The 16,725-nt window shown below is 30.2% G+C and overlaps 1 protein-coding gene across 1 annotated transcript in view; it reads right to left on the bottom strand.

Moving 5' to 3' along the window:
• LOC105619272 overlaps nt 1-16,725 on the bottom strand; it is a 77,106-nt gene that overhangs the window by 1,862 nt on the left and 58,519 nt on the right. The window contains exons 2-4 of the mRNA XM_012200797.1: nt 11,291-11,434; nt 1,223-1,545; nt 575-849 (exon numbers count right to left, since the gene is read on the bottom strand). Of these exons, the coding sequence (XP_012056187.1) occupies nt 575-849; nt 1,223-1,545; nt 11,291-11,434 (742 nt within the window). The remainder of the gene's footprint in view (nt 1-574; nt 850-1,222; nt 1,546-11,290; nt 11,435-16,725) is intronic.

Raw genomic sequence — 16,725 nt, 5'->3', positions numbered from 1 at the left:
TTATTATATATATATATATATATATATATATATATCCAGATAATCAAGCGAGATTTAGCATATGGAACAAATTGATGCACTGCAAGTATTGTTTTCAATTTGTTGACAATTTGTCATTGGAATCTAATGTGAACTGAGTTAGCAAATAGATTTCATGAGTTTACGAAATTGTAAGAGTATACATTGAGAAATAATAAACTCGTCACATTGACAACAAACGGCACGCTATGCACGCATGACAACTTGCCAGCAGTTGCTGAATTCTAAGGAAGAGTTTACGTGATATCATAACAATAGACAGTTTATGGAAATATCTTTAGTTTGGTAAAATTGAATGCGGAATAAATGACAGCAAAATGACAATATATTGTCCTTATTTGGCTGCGTAATATTATCTTTTTAATAACCCAGTTTTATTAATCCTTATTCTTTATTAAAACTGTAGTAACTGTAATAACTGTTTCTAAATTAAACATTTTAATTTTAAAATCTACATTAATACTGCACAATTTAAATAATTACATTTCATAGAGTAAGCTGTTTTTTCCCACGCAATGATTAAAATTCTTCTTACCTACAAGCCGAAAGTAATCGCTGCATTTTTGGCGAGGCGAGCAATCTCGCCTCAGAAGGACATCCCAGTCGTGCTCTTTTCACGCGAGGCGCGGTCGGACCAGTCGCGACGAGCTCCAGAAGTTCCGGCACCGTGGTATTGGGTAAAGGTCTTTCGGGCATTAGCGGTACTGCACAGCCAAGAACTATCGGTCCTCTATTTGCATTTTCCAACTGCATCAGGCCACTATAATCTCGCGGCAACGGTATAGGCAAGGGTCCAGCGACTAGACGTACCTGGGAATCATACACACTATTATATATCAAAAAAGTAATAGCTATTTCTTGAGTTAAACAAGATTTTGTTATTTTTAAAGGTCAAAATATAAATCAATTCATTTCTATAGTTAGTTTCAAAGTAAACAAAGTTCACATTAATGTATACTTACAATTAATACATAATAAACTAAATTTGAGTCAAACTATTTTCTTGACTTAAATTTTTTAACTCTATTGCTTTAATTAAATTAACGACATATTGAGTAGAAGCAGTGGCGACTTATATAGAAATGATTAAAAATAATTTAAATTGAGTACAATTTGATATTATGAATTTAACAGTATATAACTACGATTTTAATCTTAAAGTTTTGCGAGAGATGAAATTTACCCTCAGAGGTAGATCCCTTCTGGCGAGCTGATGAACTCTGTAGAGCACTGCGTCGCTGCCGGTGTCGAGACTACCACTCTGGCAAGTCGCATAGAACTCGCCTCTAGCTGAAAGTGGCGCGAACAACTCATGCCCGTGAGAGTCCAAGCACTGGGCATATTGATCCCGCTCCGAGGATCTTGAGCATTTGCCTTCCGGGACGATTCCAGATACGCCACTCGTAACCGGAGCGCGACGAGTATCCTGGAAAACGGCAGTAAGTCGCAGGACTTCACCAGCGCGCACCGTCGTCTTCGTGTAATGAGCCCGCAAATTTCCATTTTCTACGACAGAAATCAATTTAAACTTGATATATAATATACTATTATCGTAAACGATAAAGTTTAATTGAAATTTAACGGATTCAGTTTTTTTTAAATTAATAAACCTGTGTTAATTTTAATTACTGTTTACAGAAATGATTTATAGAGACAATTAATTGGAACATGTTTTCGCAAATCATAAACTAGATCCAAAGGGCATGATATTAATTGTTTATAATTGGCACCGATAAAAAAAAATCATGTCATATGACAAATGCGATACTTGAGTTAACCTTACCATATTAGCTACAACTTGGTGCCTTATCCATAAACGGGAGTCACTAGAATCCGTTTATTTTTTCACTTATTCAGAATGATTAAAAAAATCTCTAAAAATTCACCAACAACTTTCTAGAATAAATATTGAAACTTCATTTTGGAAAATAATAAAATGTAGTATTGTATAATTTATAATTACCGAAAGACTCAAAGAAACTTGCACAAACAGAAATCGCTCGGTCACTAGTGATTCCCCGTAGGATAAGAGTTAATAACATGCGCATGCCTGCTTAATTTTCATTAAGAGCAAGTTCTACTTTGGAAGATTAAAAAATCGATTTTTTTTTAATCATATTCAAAAAATCGGTATGCCTAGATCATGTTCAAAGGTCTCGCAAAAAGGTAATGCAATGCCCGCGAAAGTCGTCTGGACACCGAGCGTCTATGTTTACATTTTTTTGCATCTTTAAAGTATGTAGAATATGCCTAAAGGATTTTGCAATATTTAGAGTTTTAAAGCAATTTATAACTCGTTGAACTGGATTTTATATCAGTCAAAAATCAAGTTTAATAATCATGTGCAAGAATCGAAAGAATCGAGAGAGAATTAAATTTGTTCGAGCAAAATTTGTTCTTCAAACAATGGAAAAAGAGAAATTAAGGAATTGATTTATAAGCCAGGAATCGCTGATTAAATGTAAGTTACAAAATATTATAGTTAACAAAAAGTTATAAAGTAAAACTTTAAACGCGTTTTTTTCGAATTCACGTTTTCAAACTGGCGGAAAATGTATAGCTTCAACCAATCATCCGATTGACACTTTTCCTACAAAGAATTGATAATTTTTGAGATCATGAACTTAAAAACTATTATATATAACTATTATATATAAGACCATAATTTTCCAAAATAATTATTTCTTTGAACAAGTTGAAAGAAAAAAAAGTTCAAAAATTGACACTTAATTTCAAATGGCTGCTATTCTGTAAATTTAAAAATTTTTCAAATAAAAGGAGGTTATGGCCCCCACAAATTTAATACATTTTAATAATTGCATTGATTTATTTGTCTCAGATAAACTATCTACACTTCGAGTCGAGATTTCCCGCTAATTGACCACATACGCGCTGCACGCGCTGCACCCCCTAGGCTAGACGCAATTTTCTACATTTCTAAAAATAAAAAAAATTTTTTGTATGTTGAAATATAAAAAATAATGCCAAAAGCATTATTTTAATATCTTTTTCCTTAAAAAAAATTGGTAAAAAAATTGGTAAAAAAATTGATAAAAAAATACATAAATTTTGAACTTCTAAACTAGAACCTTCTTTTAAGGCTTTTTGATGCTCGACGCTCATTTTCGACGGTTTTCAAAATAAATAATAAACATTGATAAATAACAAGCGTAATTCTAATCACATAATCTATTTTGACGCTGAAAATGAGTGTTGAGCGTCAGCGTGAAAAGGTACCTTTAACGTTTATTTACTTCAATATTCATATTAAGCTAGACGAAGCAATGCCAAAGCTCAAAGGTCGCTTCAAGAGAACGCGAACTACTTGCATATGCGAATTCAATATAACTGAAATTCGACCCACCATAATCATTGAAAAATCGCCAACTATTCTTCTCCCCTAATCAAACAAGCATCTCGTGAAAAAATAGCAAAGAGGTTTCTCAATATCCACAAACATTTTTCTTTCTTCTTCTTATGATATCTGCCTCTCAAAATTATAAACGAAAATCGATATCTCAGATCATGTTCAAGAGTCAAGCAAAAATAAAAGGTGATGCAATGCCCGCGAAACTCGTCCGGAACATCTACGTCGTCACGCCGCACGGATGTGTCAAGAAGAACGGATGAGTCGTCCAAAAATCGCGAGACAACTATATATTTATCAGGCACAATCTAAGTCCGCAATGCATTCAAAAATATACAAGGTAAAAGCATCCGAGCTGAGACGCATCCACCGCGAACGAGTCTCTTTAGAATTACTGAATATTCAACCGTTGAATCCGTTCGAAAATTGTCCGATAGATTCTTCACACACATTAAATACTGTATGTTCGGTCACTATTATGTACGCACTTCAAACTTTTGATCTGCGACTAGCATCGATTGTGAATCATTTTTGTTGTTTTCGAAATCCAGTGAAAGAAATCAGAGAGATAATCCATTATGATCCATAAAATCTACGTTGCGACGCGTTGCATCAATGCTGCATGCCTGATGATTTATGGGGCGCTGTCGGCTGCGAGGCACCTATCAATAGCATTACTCATAAAGACAAGGTATGCTTATGCGCATATAGGTATCATCACGTGACATCGGACCAACATACGTCATCGATAAGCGAAAATTTGAATGAAATATATTTAATGAGATATAATCATTTAAATAAATATATTTTTATTTTCAAATTATGTATAATATTTTATTGTTATTATAAGCGTTATTTTAATAAATAAATTTATTAATTTTTATTAATTTAATTAATAATTAAAATATAATTGATAATTAATTATAATAAGTATTATAATAATAAAAAATACAATGATAAATTAATCATTAAATTATGTTATAATGTTTTATTATTTTATGCATTGATACTTATAATACTTTGACATTACTGAAGTAAAAATTATGCCAAATAAAAATATTTTATAAAATACTAATTGATAAAGAAACTATGAAAATAAAATTAATATTATTTAAATTATTTTTTTATATATTATACATATATATATATATATGATAATATTACATTGAATACATGAATTCAAACATGAGTAATTTACTTAGAAATTTTGGAATAATTACATAATCGTAATTAAGTAAAACATTTTGAATAAATAAATAAATGTAATTCAGAAAAAAAACAACGGATACGAAGTCTAATATACTTTATTATTGATAAACTTAATCAAATTTTTTTTCTTATTTTTTCTTATTTTTTGTGTCAATGATATTCTTGATATACAACGATGAATCTTTCCTAGATGAATAAATTCATTTTTAATATTAGTATTTAATTCATCAATATCAGTGTTTAATTATACTATTTATATATATTTATTTTCTTACGTATTACAAATGAAGTATTGGATATGTCTTGCAACTCAGGAAATAAATTTAATGTAGGAATTGAATCACTTTGTACTTTTCAGTAATTTTTAGGCGAGTACTATAACAGTTTCTGCTATAAGGACTTTGTAAAGGACAACAGTTCAAAATATTTTGAACATATTCTTCCTAAGCAACACAAAGTATATATTACGTTCTTATCCAACAAAATATACGATGATGATATATAATTAAATATTTTAAAACATGTATTAATTAACTGATTTTTAACATATTAATCCTTTAAATTAATATTTTTAAGATCAAAAAGAACATATATAATAAATTTTATATTTATTTTCTTTTATCTATTATCTATTATCTTGTAATGGAAGTACCTTCTTTACAAATTTCAAGTCATTTTAAAGAAATTGCTTGATCTTTAGGAAATCGAAAGTACTGTACTCTTTCTTCAGGCGTCTTTACCCTTTTGAATAATTACAATTTTTCACTGTACACTTCATCTTTTATGAGAAATAATTTTTTACAAAAATATATACAAAATTTAACCTTATGAAAAAAGCAATTTTATAACCACAATTGTTAGCGCCGTTTTGCGAAACCGAATCTACTCGAACTGCTTCGAAAATAGCTGATGATGACATAAATAATACGTTCCTCCACTTCCTTCCTACTCTGATTTTCTGCATAATGGATAAGCATACCCTTTATGTCTTTATATCATCGTGCTACCAGCACTGATTGAAAAATTAGATGGTAAATAGTACGTCAAAAAAGCAGTAAATTTAAACTTAAAGCGATATAATCTTTTTTTTTCAAGAAATTTCATTAGAAAACTATTAGAAAATAGAAAAAAATATTGTAATTAATACATACCGAAAACTTCAATAATATATAAAATTTAGTAATATATAAAGTAGAAATTATAATAAAAAGAATGTACTCATACTTTTTTCTTTAATCTTTATTTAGTCCCATTGAAAATGAGGATTACAAATTTTTATAAAAAATAACAGAAAAAAATATTCTAATCTGTATAAAATACATAATTCAAATACTTATTATAAAAATAATACAACATTCAATCTCAATAGTAGGAAGAACAGAAATTATAATTTATATTTATAATAAAAATATATTTTTTTGTTTTCCAGAAAACAAAAAAAAATAACGTAACATTAATGTTTTTTATGCATAACAGTAACATTATTGAGTGGGAAATTATAATGTTATGTGTTACTGCTATTTTGTTTTTCTTTAATCTTCACCATGTAAAATACCTGCATAACGACATCCCTAACTAGTAAAATTATCGTCAAAAAATTACAGGTTACAGAATAAGTCTATTGGACACTAAACCAATGACACACGAGTAGCATATACGACGATACTAACGTCCAATGAGAAGGATGCGCGAAAAACATGGCAGATTAGGAGATACCAATCTTTAAGTGATGAAAATGAGCAGTAACATAGGATATTATATACAAGCAAAATAAAGTAAAAAAAGACGGTAAATAATCTGGCTGAAACAGTAGGCAATAGATTTGTGAGCCAAAACAGTAAATCTACCGCTAAAATGGTAGGGTTGGCAGTGGTTACGAGGCATCGATTCATTGCGCGCGCATAGAAGTGTGTTGATTCACGATGTTGCGAGGGGCTGCGCAATGAAAGGACAGGGAACACAGAAAATAAGAATTTCAACCTATCAGAAATGTGTATTCCATAATGTGTATTCCATAATGCATGATTTCTGATAGGTTGAAATTCTTTTTTGTATTTCCTGTTCCCTATTCCTTTCATTGTACGCAGCCCCTCGATTATCTGTTCCCTATTTCTTTCATTGTACGCAGAAGCTCTGATTTTGTCTTGAATTCGTTGCGTTCTTAACGATATTCATACATTGGAAAAAATATTCTAAATTTTAATAAATTATTTAATAAATTTTAATAAATTATTTTAATAAATTATTTATTTGAATAATGCCAACTAAATATTTACTAAACATAAGGATATATTTAATAGAAGAACTATTAATTTATTAATAGATTTGACTTAATATTCATTTTTATATTGAATAAATATTTACTTATTGTAAATAAATATTTAATTGGCACTGTTCAAATAAAATATTTAAAATTTAGTATGTTTCTCTAGTATAGAAACACGATTTCAAATATACTATGTATCGCATTAAAAAAAAAATCAAGAAATAATACTTTTTATTTTAATTATATACAATTATATAATATATGAAAAAATTATATAGTATAAAAAAATTATATAATATGCAGTTGGAAAATTTGTATACATTAAATTTAATACATTTTACATGTTTCAAATGGTTTACTCAAATTTTTGTGTTAATTTAACACAAAAATGAATATGTGAATATTCATTTTTGTGTTAAATTAACACAATATAGAAAATAAGGAATATTATGTAATGAAATTAACAAAGAAAGTAGCAGTGACACAATTTATAAACAAGCAACAACAATTTATATTTGTGGAAGCATATTTTTTCATTAAAATTAATATTTATATGTTAAATTAATTCCTACTTTATCTTAGAATTTATATATATATATTTTTCATTATATCACTATTTTTATATTACTCATTCATTTACTTGTAAATTGTTTTTTTTTATATTAAGAAGTGTTGAATATCAATTTAACACAAATACCAAACATTTTTTTATCGTACATGTGAAAAAAATTAATCTGGAAAACTGCTATCAATTTTTTCTCTCTTGTTTTATATCATCAATATAATATAAATTATTGAATATGATTTGATATTTTCTATTTAATAATAATATTTTCCTAAAGTCTTAAACTTTCATTATTCCATACACTACAGAAGTATAATCTTTGGAAATTTTAACTTTATTTCTATATCTTTTTCCTACTCTTATTAATACTAATATTCTCATACCTCAAGAAAGCCTTCACATACACTTCTAACATAATAACATGTCTCTGGCCGTCTAAACCGGCCGTTTGATATCATCTTGAAACTCGAGGAACACAGCGAATTTCCATATGAATTGTATGCATCGATCGTGTACCGTTGCACTGATGCGTAGGTATGATCAGAAGGTGGGATGGCGAGCAATTAACGACAATAAACGTAGTGTCAAATAACGGACGCAATCGATGTTGCCGCTGCGAACTTACGGGACCTATCCGGATCTCGTTGAAAGGAAGAACCGAGAGGGATGCGCTCGCGTAAAAATCCTTTTCCGTGACTATAATCGTTACAGCAGCGTGTTTAATGGCATAATGCTCGCGCCGCGAGCTGCATCGGTGTGTATGCGTTCGCACTTCGCAGCCGCTTGTACACGCGCGTTCGTGAGGACGGCTTTCACCAGGCCGCATGCCTATTACGTTACGTGCTCTCGTCGCGCGTAAACCTCGCCTTACGTATATGTTTAAACGCACGAGCGTACGCCGCGAAAGTCATACATTACGGACACATTGACATTCGTGTCACGGCCAGTCGCTTGCAGATCGAAAAAATAATCCGCGAGATTTGTGCACACGCCTGTTGCCTGTACGTATGTACACATTGCGAGACTGTGGGAAGTTGGAGTGCATCCGTTCACGCAGCTGTTCTCTCACGTGACCTAAATTTACGAAACGAATACCTGCGTGATCAGTTACTCAAATCATACCTTCCAATAGAAAATCTGGATAAAACTTTAATTGAATAGATTGAGAACTGTTTGCAAGGTATAAATAAAGAGAATTTTTAATTTAAATTTATATTCGAGTAATTGAAATTTTTAGATTATATAAAAAAATTAGATTTTTATTAAAATATTAAATTTTAATAATATAAGCAATAAATATTTTAAAATATTTAATTTATGAGTTTTATTTGAAGATTATGCGTTAATTCTTTGTGAATTATATCTTTAAGCACATTTTATTAAAAAAAAGCAATTTTCAGAAAACGATGAAAATAATATCGAATGTTATTAAAAGTGCTATGAAATTCGTCAACAATGATAGTAACTCGTCAGATTCTGATTTATAATCAGATAATTCTGATGAAGAATTATAGTATATTATTTATTTCATTTACAAGACATTTGATGAAATTGATTTTCAGTTTCACATACAGCCGGTTATTAATTGATGGTATTAAATATCAAAATATCTAAATACATTCATTTATGCAGCAAATACATTCATTTATGTATTACAAACAGCGCATTCAGAACTGGATCTCCGAGACAGCTGTACAAATAAGATACATCTCTGCGTAAACGAACGACAAACTGCACTTGCTTTCGCAGATGAAATAAACGAATATCTGCAGCAGCAATTGATACAAATACGAATTTATCCTTATTCTCAAAGTAGGAGGTCCATGGCTCAGTATGGCTTGCTATAGCTCTACGCGCCGTAGGACCAAAATGGTTCGCTATTGTTCGCGATTCATGGCTCATGATACATCATTTTTGGAAATTAGCAGTAAGTTTCGCAAATCAAAAAAGTCTTTGAGTAGACGAGCCAACAAGGCACCTTGCATTGTTGGACCATCAATGATTCAGCAGAATGCTTATTTTACAAATGTTGAAAGTTTTTTTCGTTGATATAGGACACTATAAAAGATCTAAAAGTATAATTCAGTCAACACGAAAAAAATTTCCAACAATAGCAAAACAAATATTCTGTTGAACGAATTTTCGACAAATTGTCGAGTTTCTATAATTACACGAAAAAATTTATATGAAAGGATTTTTTTGCATTAACCAACAGAATATTTGTTTTGCTACTGTTAGAAGTTTCTTTCGTGCTAATTGAATTATATTTTTTAATCATTCAAGTCACAGTAGAATTTCTGCCTTATTAAATATTATTTTTATGTTATTTATTCACTTACTCATAAATTTTTAACTGAGAAATTATTTTTAACTGTTGAATATCAATTTAATGCAAAATATTCAAATAACACAATCACATTACACAAAAATTTGTGTGTTTTGGGACATGTGAAATGTCCCATTAAATTTAACAAAAATTTTCCAACTGTGTAGATGTCACTGCGTTGCATGAAAAAGCATCTCTGAAGGTAAGGTCTCACAGCTCGGCATGGCTCATAATCCATCTTGGCTCGCCTATTATAGGCTCGTCGCAGGATCAGTTTCGAAATAAGTTTCGTTTATATAGAAAAGAACTAACATCGCGATTCCACGGCGCGCCATAGGAATAAAAAAATAGAATAGCTATTGTTTGCTTGGATCGTGATCTGCGACTCGTTGGCTCGCCAAATTATTGATAAATTATACGAGTAAGTTAAAAAGCTCGCCTGAATTCGTGCTTGACTGAACGAAATAATTAACTGCTATGCATTGCATCACCCAATTTCTCTGTGCTTGCATATAAATGTAAGAGTCTATTTATTATTGCTAGATGATACACTTATTAAGTACTTTTTGATCATTCAAGTCATAGTATATATAGAAATTTTTAAAAAATTTCTAATTATAGTTATAGACGAGAATATTTTGTAAGCATAAGTAATTTCTTATTCTAATGAAAATAAAGCTTTTTGTTATATATGAAAATAAAGCTTTTGTATTTATATGAAATGTCTATACTTAATTTTAAAAATATATAATTAGGAAGTCTAAGAATATCTCTTTTCTCATATGTTAAATGCTTCACTGAAGCCGTATTCAAAGCACATGCACAAAAAGAGATTCTGAGAATAATATTGATCAGAGGAAGAACAAAAGTTTTACGTTACATTAAACAAATGATTAAACGAATGATCTTGACGTGCGCCTATTTGTGTACAATTATCATTTCTCTGAATACTACAATTTTCCCAAAGTTTACAAAGGAAGTTTCTCATATCTTGGAAAAGAATCTATGTTAAACAAGATTATTTACGTTATTAACTGCGTTACTAACATGATTACATGAACTGTACAACTCGTAACCAGCCGCACAAGCAGATAGCAACGGATAACTGCAACCGTGACAGTTGGAAAATGCGGACTTAAGTTGTGTTTCAAAATTTACTGTCAGTTACTGCCAAAATTTACTGAAAATCTATACTTTACATTACGTGCACTATAGCTTTTCAATAAGTGCAGTAAATTTTAAACACAGCTTGACCAAGATAATAAACTTAATGGGTGCCAGATATACGTGACGCTAGATACATGAAATAATTTCCTCCAATTAACTCGCCAAAACGTACGCGAAGAAAAAATAATGTATAAAATGATGAATAATATATAAAATAATTCTGATTTATTGTTAAATTAAAGAAATATTTTATTCAACATTTGATAAAAAATTTACATCACCGACGTTAAACTTTGACATGTATTGCAAACAGTTTTATAATACAGATAGATTATTGATAAAATAACTTACCCATTTTGGAATGTGTCAACGTGTAAGCTCGCAGTGGTTTCGCGAGCAAAAACGCTGGCACTCCTGCGCGCACCAAGGCGCCGACTCTTCTGTACACTCTAGCATTTCCGGTACCACTGTTGCTAGATACTACTGAGAACCAGCCTGCAACATAAAAAAAAACACATGTGAGACATAATCAAAGAAAAGATGTAATTGAAAACAATTTACGAATCAAAAACTAAAAAAATATTGTAATAAATTCTTATATCTTTTTTCTTCTTTTTTATCTATACCAACATTAGCAAATATCATCCACATATGTAACTTACATAATTATCCATGTATTAAATGCAATATTTAGTAAATATATGCAAAATTAGCGTATACATTGGCCATATTCTGGAGGCGCCTTTATAGACTTGTTTTTAGTTTCACAAAAGTGTAAAATGAAGATCCTATTAGATATCTCACCTCAGAGAATCTTTATTAAGAAAATGCGCGTGTAAAAATAATCCAGCGAGCGCGTGAGAAGTAGAGAGGTAAGTTTCTTAACAAAGAACACTCGCGCATTTACAGAAATAAACCATTTACTTTTATTATAGTTTTAATACAAAATGACTATTTGACTGGAAGTTCGTTAACGTGGAATGACGAAAGTCATGTGCGCACAGTATAAAAAATATTTGAACCATTCCGGCCGAATAACAATAATTATGGAATTAATACTGAACTAATAATGAATTAATAATAATGAATTAACTCCAGATTAATTGTAATATCCTGAGCTATATGAACTCTACGCGAGTAAGACTAACTCCAAGATTTATTCGATATTCGAGAGCTAAGCTTGTACGACTTATTCTAAAGTTCATTATCCTGAAATTATTTCATGACAGCATTTCGTAAGGAGATTGTATTCCTTTTCTACTTTAATTTAAGGCACGCTCGCTCCTGTAATACTAAGTTATTCACCTGTCGATGCGTTTGTAAATATTTTATAGTTTCAGCTGTGTTTGTATCTTGGATTTCACTTGGCATTCACAACATTCGCGATCCTAAGAGAGTAGTAAGCCTTAAACCATAAGAAATTAACTAATTACAATCGAAGGTTAGAAGAATAATCGACTATGATTAGTTAATTTTTTATAATTTAAAGTTATTCCTTAATGGACTTTCTACAATATGCCATTATCTAAGCTTTAAGTTTTAAGCTAAGAAATTGACCAATCACAGTCGAATATAAGAAGAATAATTGACTATAATTGGTCAATTTCTTACGGCTTAAGTCTTAAAGCTATGATAATGACTTGTAAAGAGTCTATAAAACATCGCTTTATAGCTTCAACGGTGTTCGGTATATTAAGTAAATATCTTACTTAATAGTATCAAAAGCATTACAAAACAATGCACGAAAAAAATTATAATTATATAATTTTGCTAATAAAAGTAAAAATCTAAAAATTTAAATAAATACAGATCTGAAAGTATAATTTTGTTGACTATCTATCAACTATCAAAATCATTATATAAGATATTAATGCTCAAGCTAATTGTTAGAATATCAAAATTTTTGCTTGAGTTGTCTTCATATTTTCGTTTAAAATCATTTTCAGATCTGTATCTATCTAAATTTCGATAAAATCGTTCTTTCTGTGTAAGATTCTTATATTTTTCGTTTACTTCATAAGAATATAACCTTATTTCCATTAACAAAAGATTAGAGTTAAATGTTATGTTTTCTGTAGAAGACACATTCTTATCATAAAACGCATGATATTTTAAGATGTCAGAGGGATTCGCTTTCTCGTAGGACATGAGATGATGCGGCATGTGTTGATCGTACACGACATCGCGCGTCATTTCTCGTCTCATTTCATTTGGCTCATTCATTAACGTTTTCCAGTTTCATTCTGCGTCCGAAACACGACAAACGTTACTGTTGCTGCACGCGCACTCCGCGTGGAAACTCGTTCCACTTTGCAGTGCGCGACGCACGCTTTCGCATAGCGAGGAGAAAAACCGGCCGACGCGCGGCGCGCAGACTGGTTTCATAAACCTACGTTCCAGCGCGCTATTAAAATCACCGGCGGCCAACTAATAATCCTTTTGCGAAATCACAATGTTAATTTGACCCACTTTGTTAATACGGAGCACGAGTACGAGAACAGCGGCTCTCCACATTTTGAAATAAATATCGACATTTATAGCTCGGTCTGACGAGATCTTAGGATCCAGTTTCATAAAGACAAGTTTAAGTTATCATATAATGCTGATTGAATTATACTAAACCTGAATTTTAATTAAAGCTGATTATAACGCGCGCCTAAAGCTACTTTTATCGTCATTTCTTTCTCTTAATCTTTATATGGCGCGATTTAAATTATTTATACAATTTTGAAATATACTTATAAATCGATAAATGTATTATTCAAGTTTGAATGTGATTTAATTTCTTTTCAGTCATCCATACAAGATCGATGGAGAGGATTACCTGTAGGAATAATACTTGACGACAATCCGATGATCACAAGTTCAGATTAAATCGATAATCTGTTGTCCATTTGTGGTGCGGTGTGGATCGTACGAAAATTTATAGCCGAATATAAATGTGCCCATTTCGTGGTAAGGTACTTAGTACGAGCATATAAATCGCCGAATCGTTTCGCAAACGATCTATACATCGCCATTTCCGCCATTTCGAATTGATTTACACACTGAGCCTGTGCTCAGTTGCACGAATCCCGATGATCATCCAGCTCTTTTTACGAAACGTCCTTTTCACGAACGGATATTTTATCGGATACGGATGTTTTATCGGCTATCGGCTATCCGGATCTTTGCCAATTTCAGATTTATCATTAATCGGCCTTCACGGTGTGCGATCCAGCCAGATTAAATCACAATGTCTTGTTTCGGAAGGTCGAAATAAATGTGCGCCACAGAATTAACGACGCGCGATAAATTTAAATTTTGTTCAAGTTCGACTAATTAGGTCCTACAGTTTTTTTATTCCACATCTTTTGCAAACATAAATTCGGAACAAAAATTCGGAAGACATTAAGTGCAATTATACTCGCGCATATCATTCTGGATGTAATAAAACCTTCGCGTGTTCTACTCACTGCAAAAATATGAAGTACAAGCTAAAAAACATTACAATAAGTGTAAAACGTTATAAATAAAGAAAGTATAGTAAGATAAGTTCTCTCCAATTAAATGATTAGTTCTGAATGAAAAGAAAGTATCTCAAGTCACAACGACGAAATCGTTCAGCACAGTTTTAATGGCACAGACATTTCTATCGAGTTGCGGTACTATTGTAGCAAATTATTATAAAATCATTCTCGATAACTATAGCTACTGTCAAATCGTTTACGCAATCACCACGGTGCACTTGTCATTACACGCGATTTATAGTTCCATATCCGCAATTTCACCGCGTAATAAGAACGATAAAACGCATGCAGAAAGGCTTAGCGTATCTCAGAAACTTCCTGGCGCACGATACAAATCAATCGAGAGATTTTCTCGCAGAACGCACATATCGCCTACGTTTATGAGGAAATCGATTACGGACATAACTGTTATAATGCTTATCAAGCCGATTCATTCACCAACAAGCTCGTGCTCGCCTTGGCTGATCAATCTCGACCTCGATTTCACTTGTGTTATATGTCCCGCTTCTCTGGAATACCTACTACTTGATGCCAAGTTCAGAAATTAGAAGTAATACGTGTTCGATTTAATCAACTGAAAACTGGAGCAAATTATTATTTTATGGATATTACTGTCAACACTTTCGTAATGTTCTCTTCTTCTCTACTTTCTACAAATCGAACACGTATTTCCCGTTTTCTTTCTTTTTTTCTTTCATTTTGTTTGTTTCAATTGCTTTAATTATTAGTAAACATATACATTGTTAGAAATGTTCTTAAATTTTATTAAATTTTAAGTTACACAATTAAACTTAATTTCATGACGTTACATTAAATTTAATGTGTTTATAATTAAAAAGTATATTTGTATCATATACATAAAATTTAATGTATTTTTCATGAAAACTTATGAAATTTAATTTTCAAAATTTCATAAATTTAATGTACACGTTCATTACATTTAAGTAACTAATTACTGTAACTTAATTTTCTGTAAGTTAAATCATTCATTACTTTTAATTTCGTTCATAACCATGAACTTCATTTACATATAAAGGAAACTCATGATTACATTTCTAACAATGTACACTGTTAAAACTATCATGATATTTAATATACTTTTAAGTTACACAATATTTGAACTTAATTTCATGTGACATTATATTAAATTTAATATATTTATAACTGAAAGTATAAATAATATAAAATATTTGTGTATACATGAAATTTAATATATTTTTCATGAAAATTTATGAAATTTAATGTACTTTCAATACAATTTTATGCAGATTTGCACGAAATTTAATACGCACATGTTCATCATTATATTATTAGAAATATTTCCTTTACAAGTGATGAAGCTCGTGATTATGAACGAAATTAAAAGTAATAAATAATTTACTGAAATTTTATATGCAATAATTTGAAATTTTATATGCAAAATAATTTGAAGAATCATGTTACTTAAAAAAAATTATACAATTTTATTTTTAAAAATATCAGTGTATGACTCTTATGTAGTCGTGTAATCTTGAAAAATCGATTTTATTCAAAATTGATTTTACTATTATTTATCCTTCAATATAATTTTCGTCAAAATATTTTTCCTGAAAATGCTTTTCTTCAAGATAATCGACTGTATTATTTAAAATGTAACACTCTGTATATACCTATATGCTTAATTACTTTCTTACTGTAAAGCGTACACTGTTAAAAAAAATCCGTTGTAATGGAAGTAAATTTCAAACAGATATATTAAAAATGTTTAATGAAAATGAAGTTATAAGTATGTATATGTTTACTTATATTACATTTCATGCAAATCTACATAAAATTTAATAAAAAATGTAAATGTAAAATTTTACGTATTTATATGTATACAATTATATTTTTCAGTTGCAGATACATTAAATTTAATTTAGTGTCATAAGATTTAATTTATGTAAGTATATTTAAATTAAATAAATTTCATTTATTGAACAGTGTACTTGAGACTACTTAACTCAATTTTCAGTTTAAACTATTCATTATTACTTTTCAGTTATCTCATGATCACAACAAGATTCTGTTACATGTTTAGATATTAATTTCTAACAGTATAAAGTATTTATGACTCTTGCTAATTGCTTGATAATTGAAGCAAATGAAATAAATACGAATGAGACAGAAGAAGGAAAAATCGATTTATTTTTTTTTTTAGAAAGTAGAGAAGAAGAGAACATTACGAGAACGTTGATAGTACCTTGTCAATAAGAAGAATTGTTTTAGTTTTCAGCTGATTAAGTTGAACGCATATTA

This window comes from Atta cephalotes (assembly GCF_000143395.1).
Source record: "Atta cephalotes unplaced genomic scaffold scaffold00020, whole genome shotgun sequence".
In the NCBI taxonomy this organism is placed as follows: Eukaryota; Metazoa; Arthropoda; class Insecta; order Hymenoptera; family Formicidae; genus Atta; species Atta cephalotes.
This window is presented reverse-complemented; position numbering and strand designations above follow the sequence as displayed.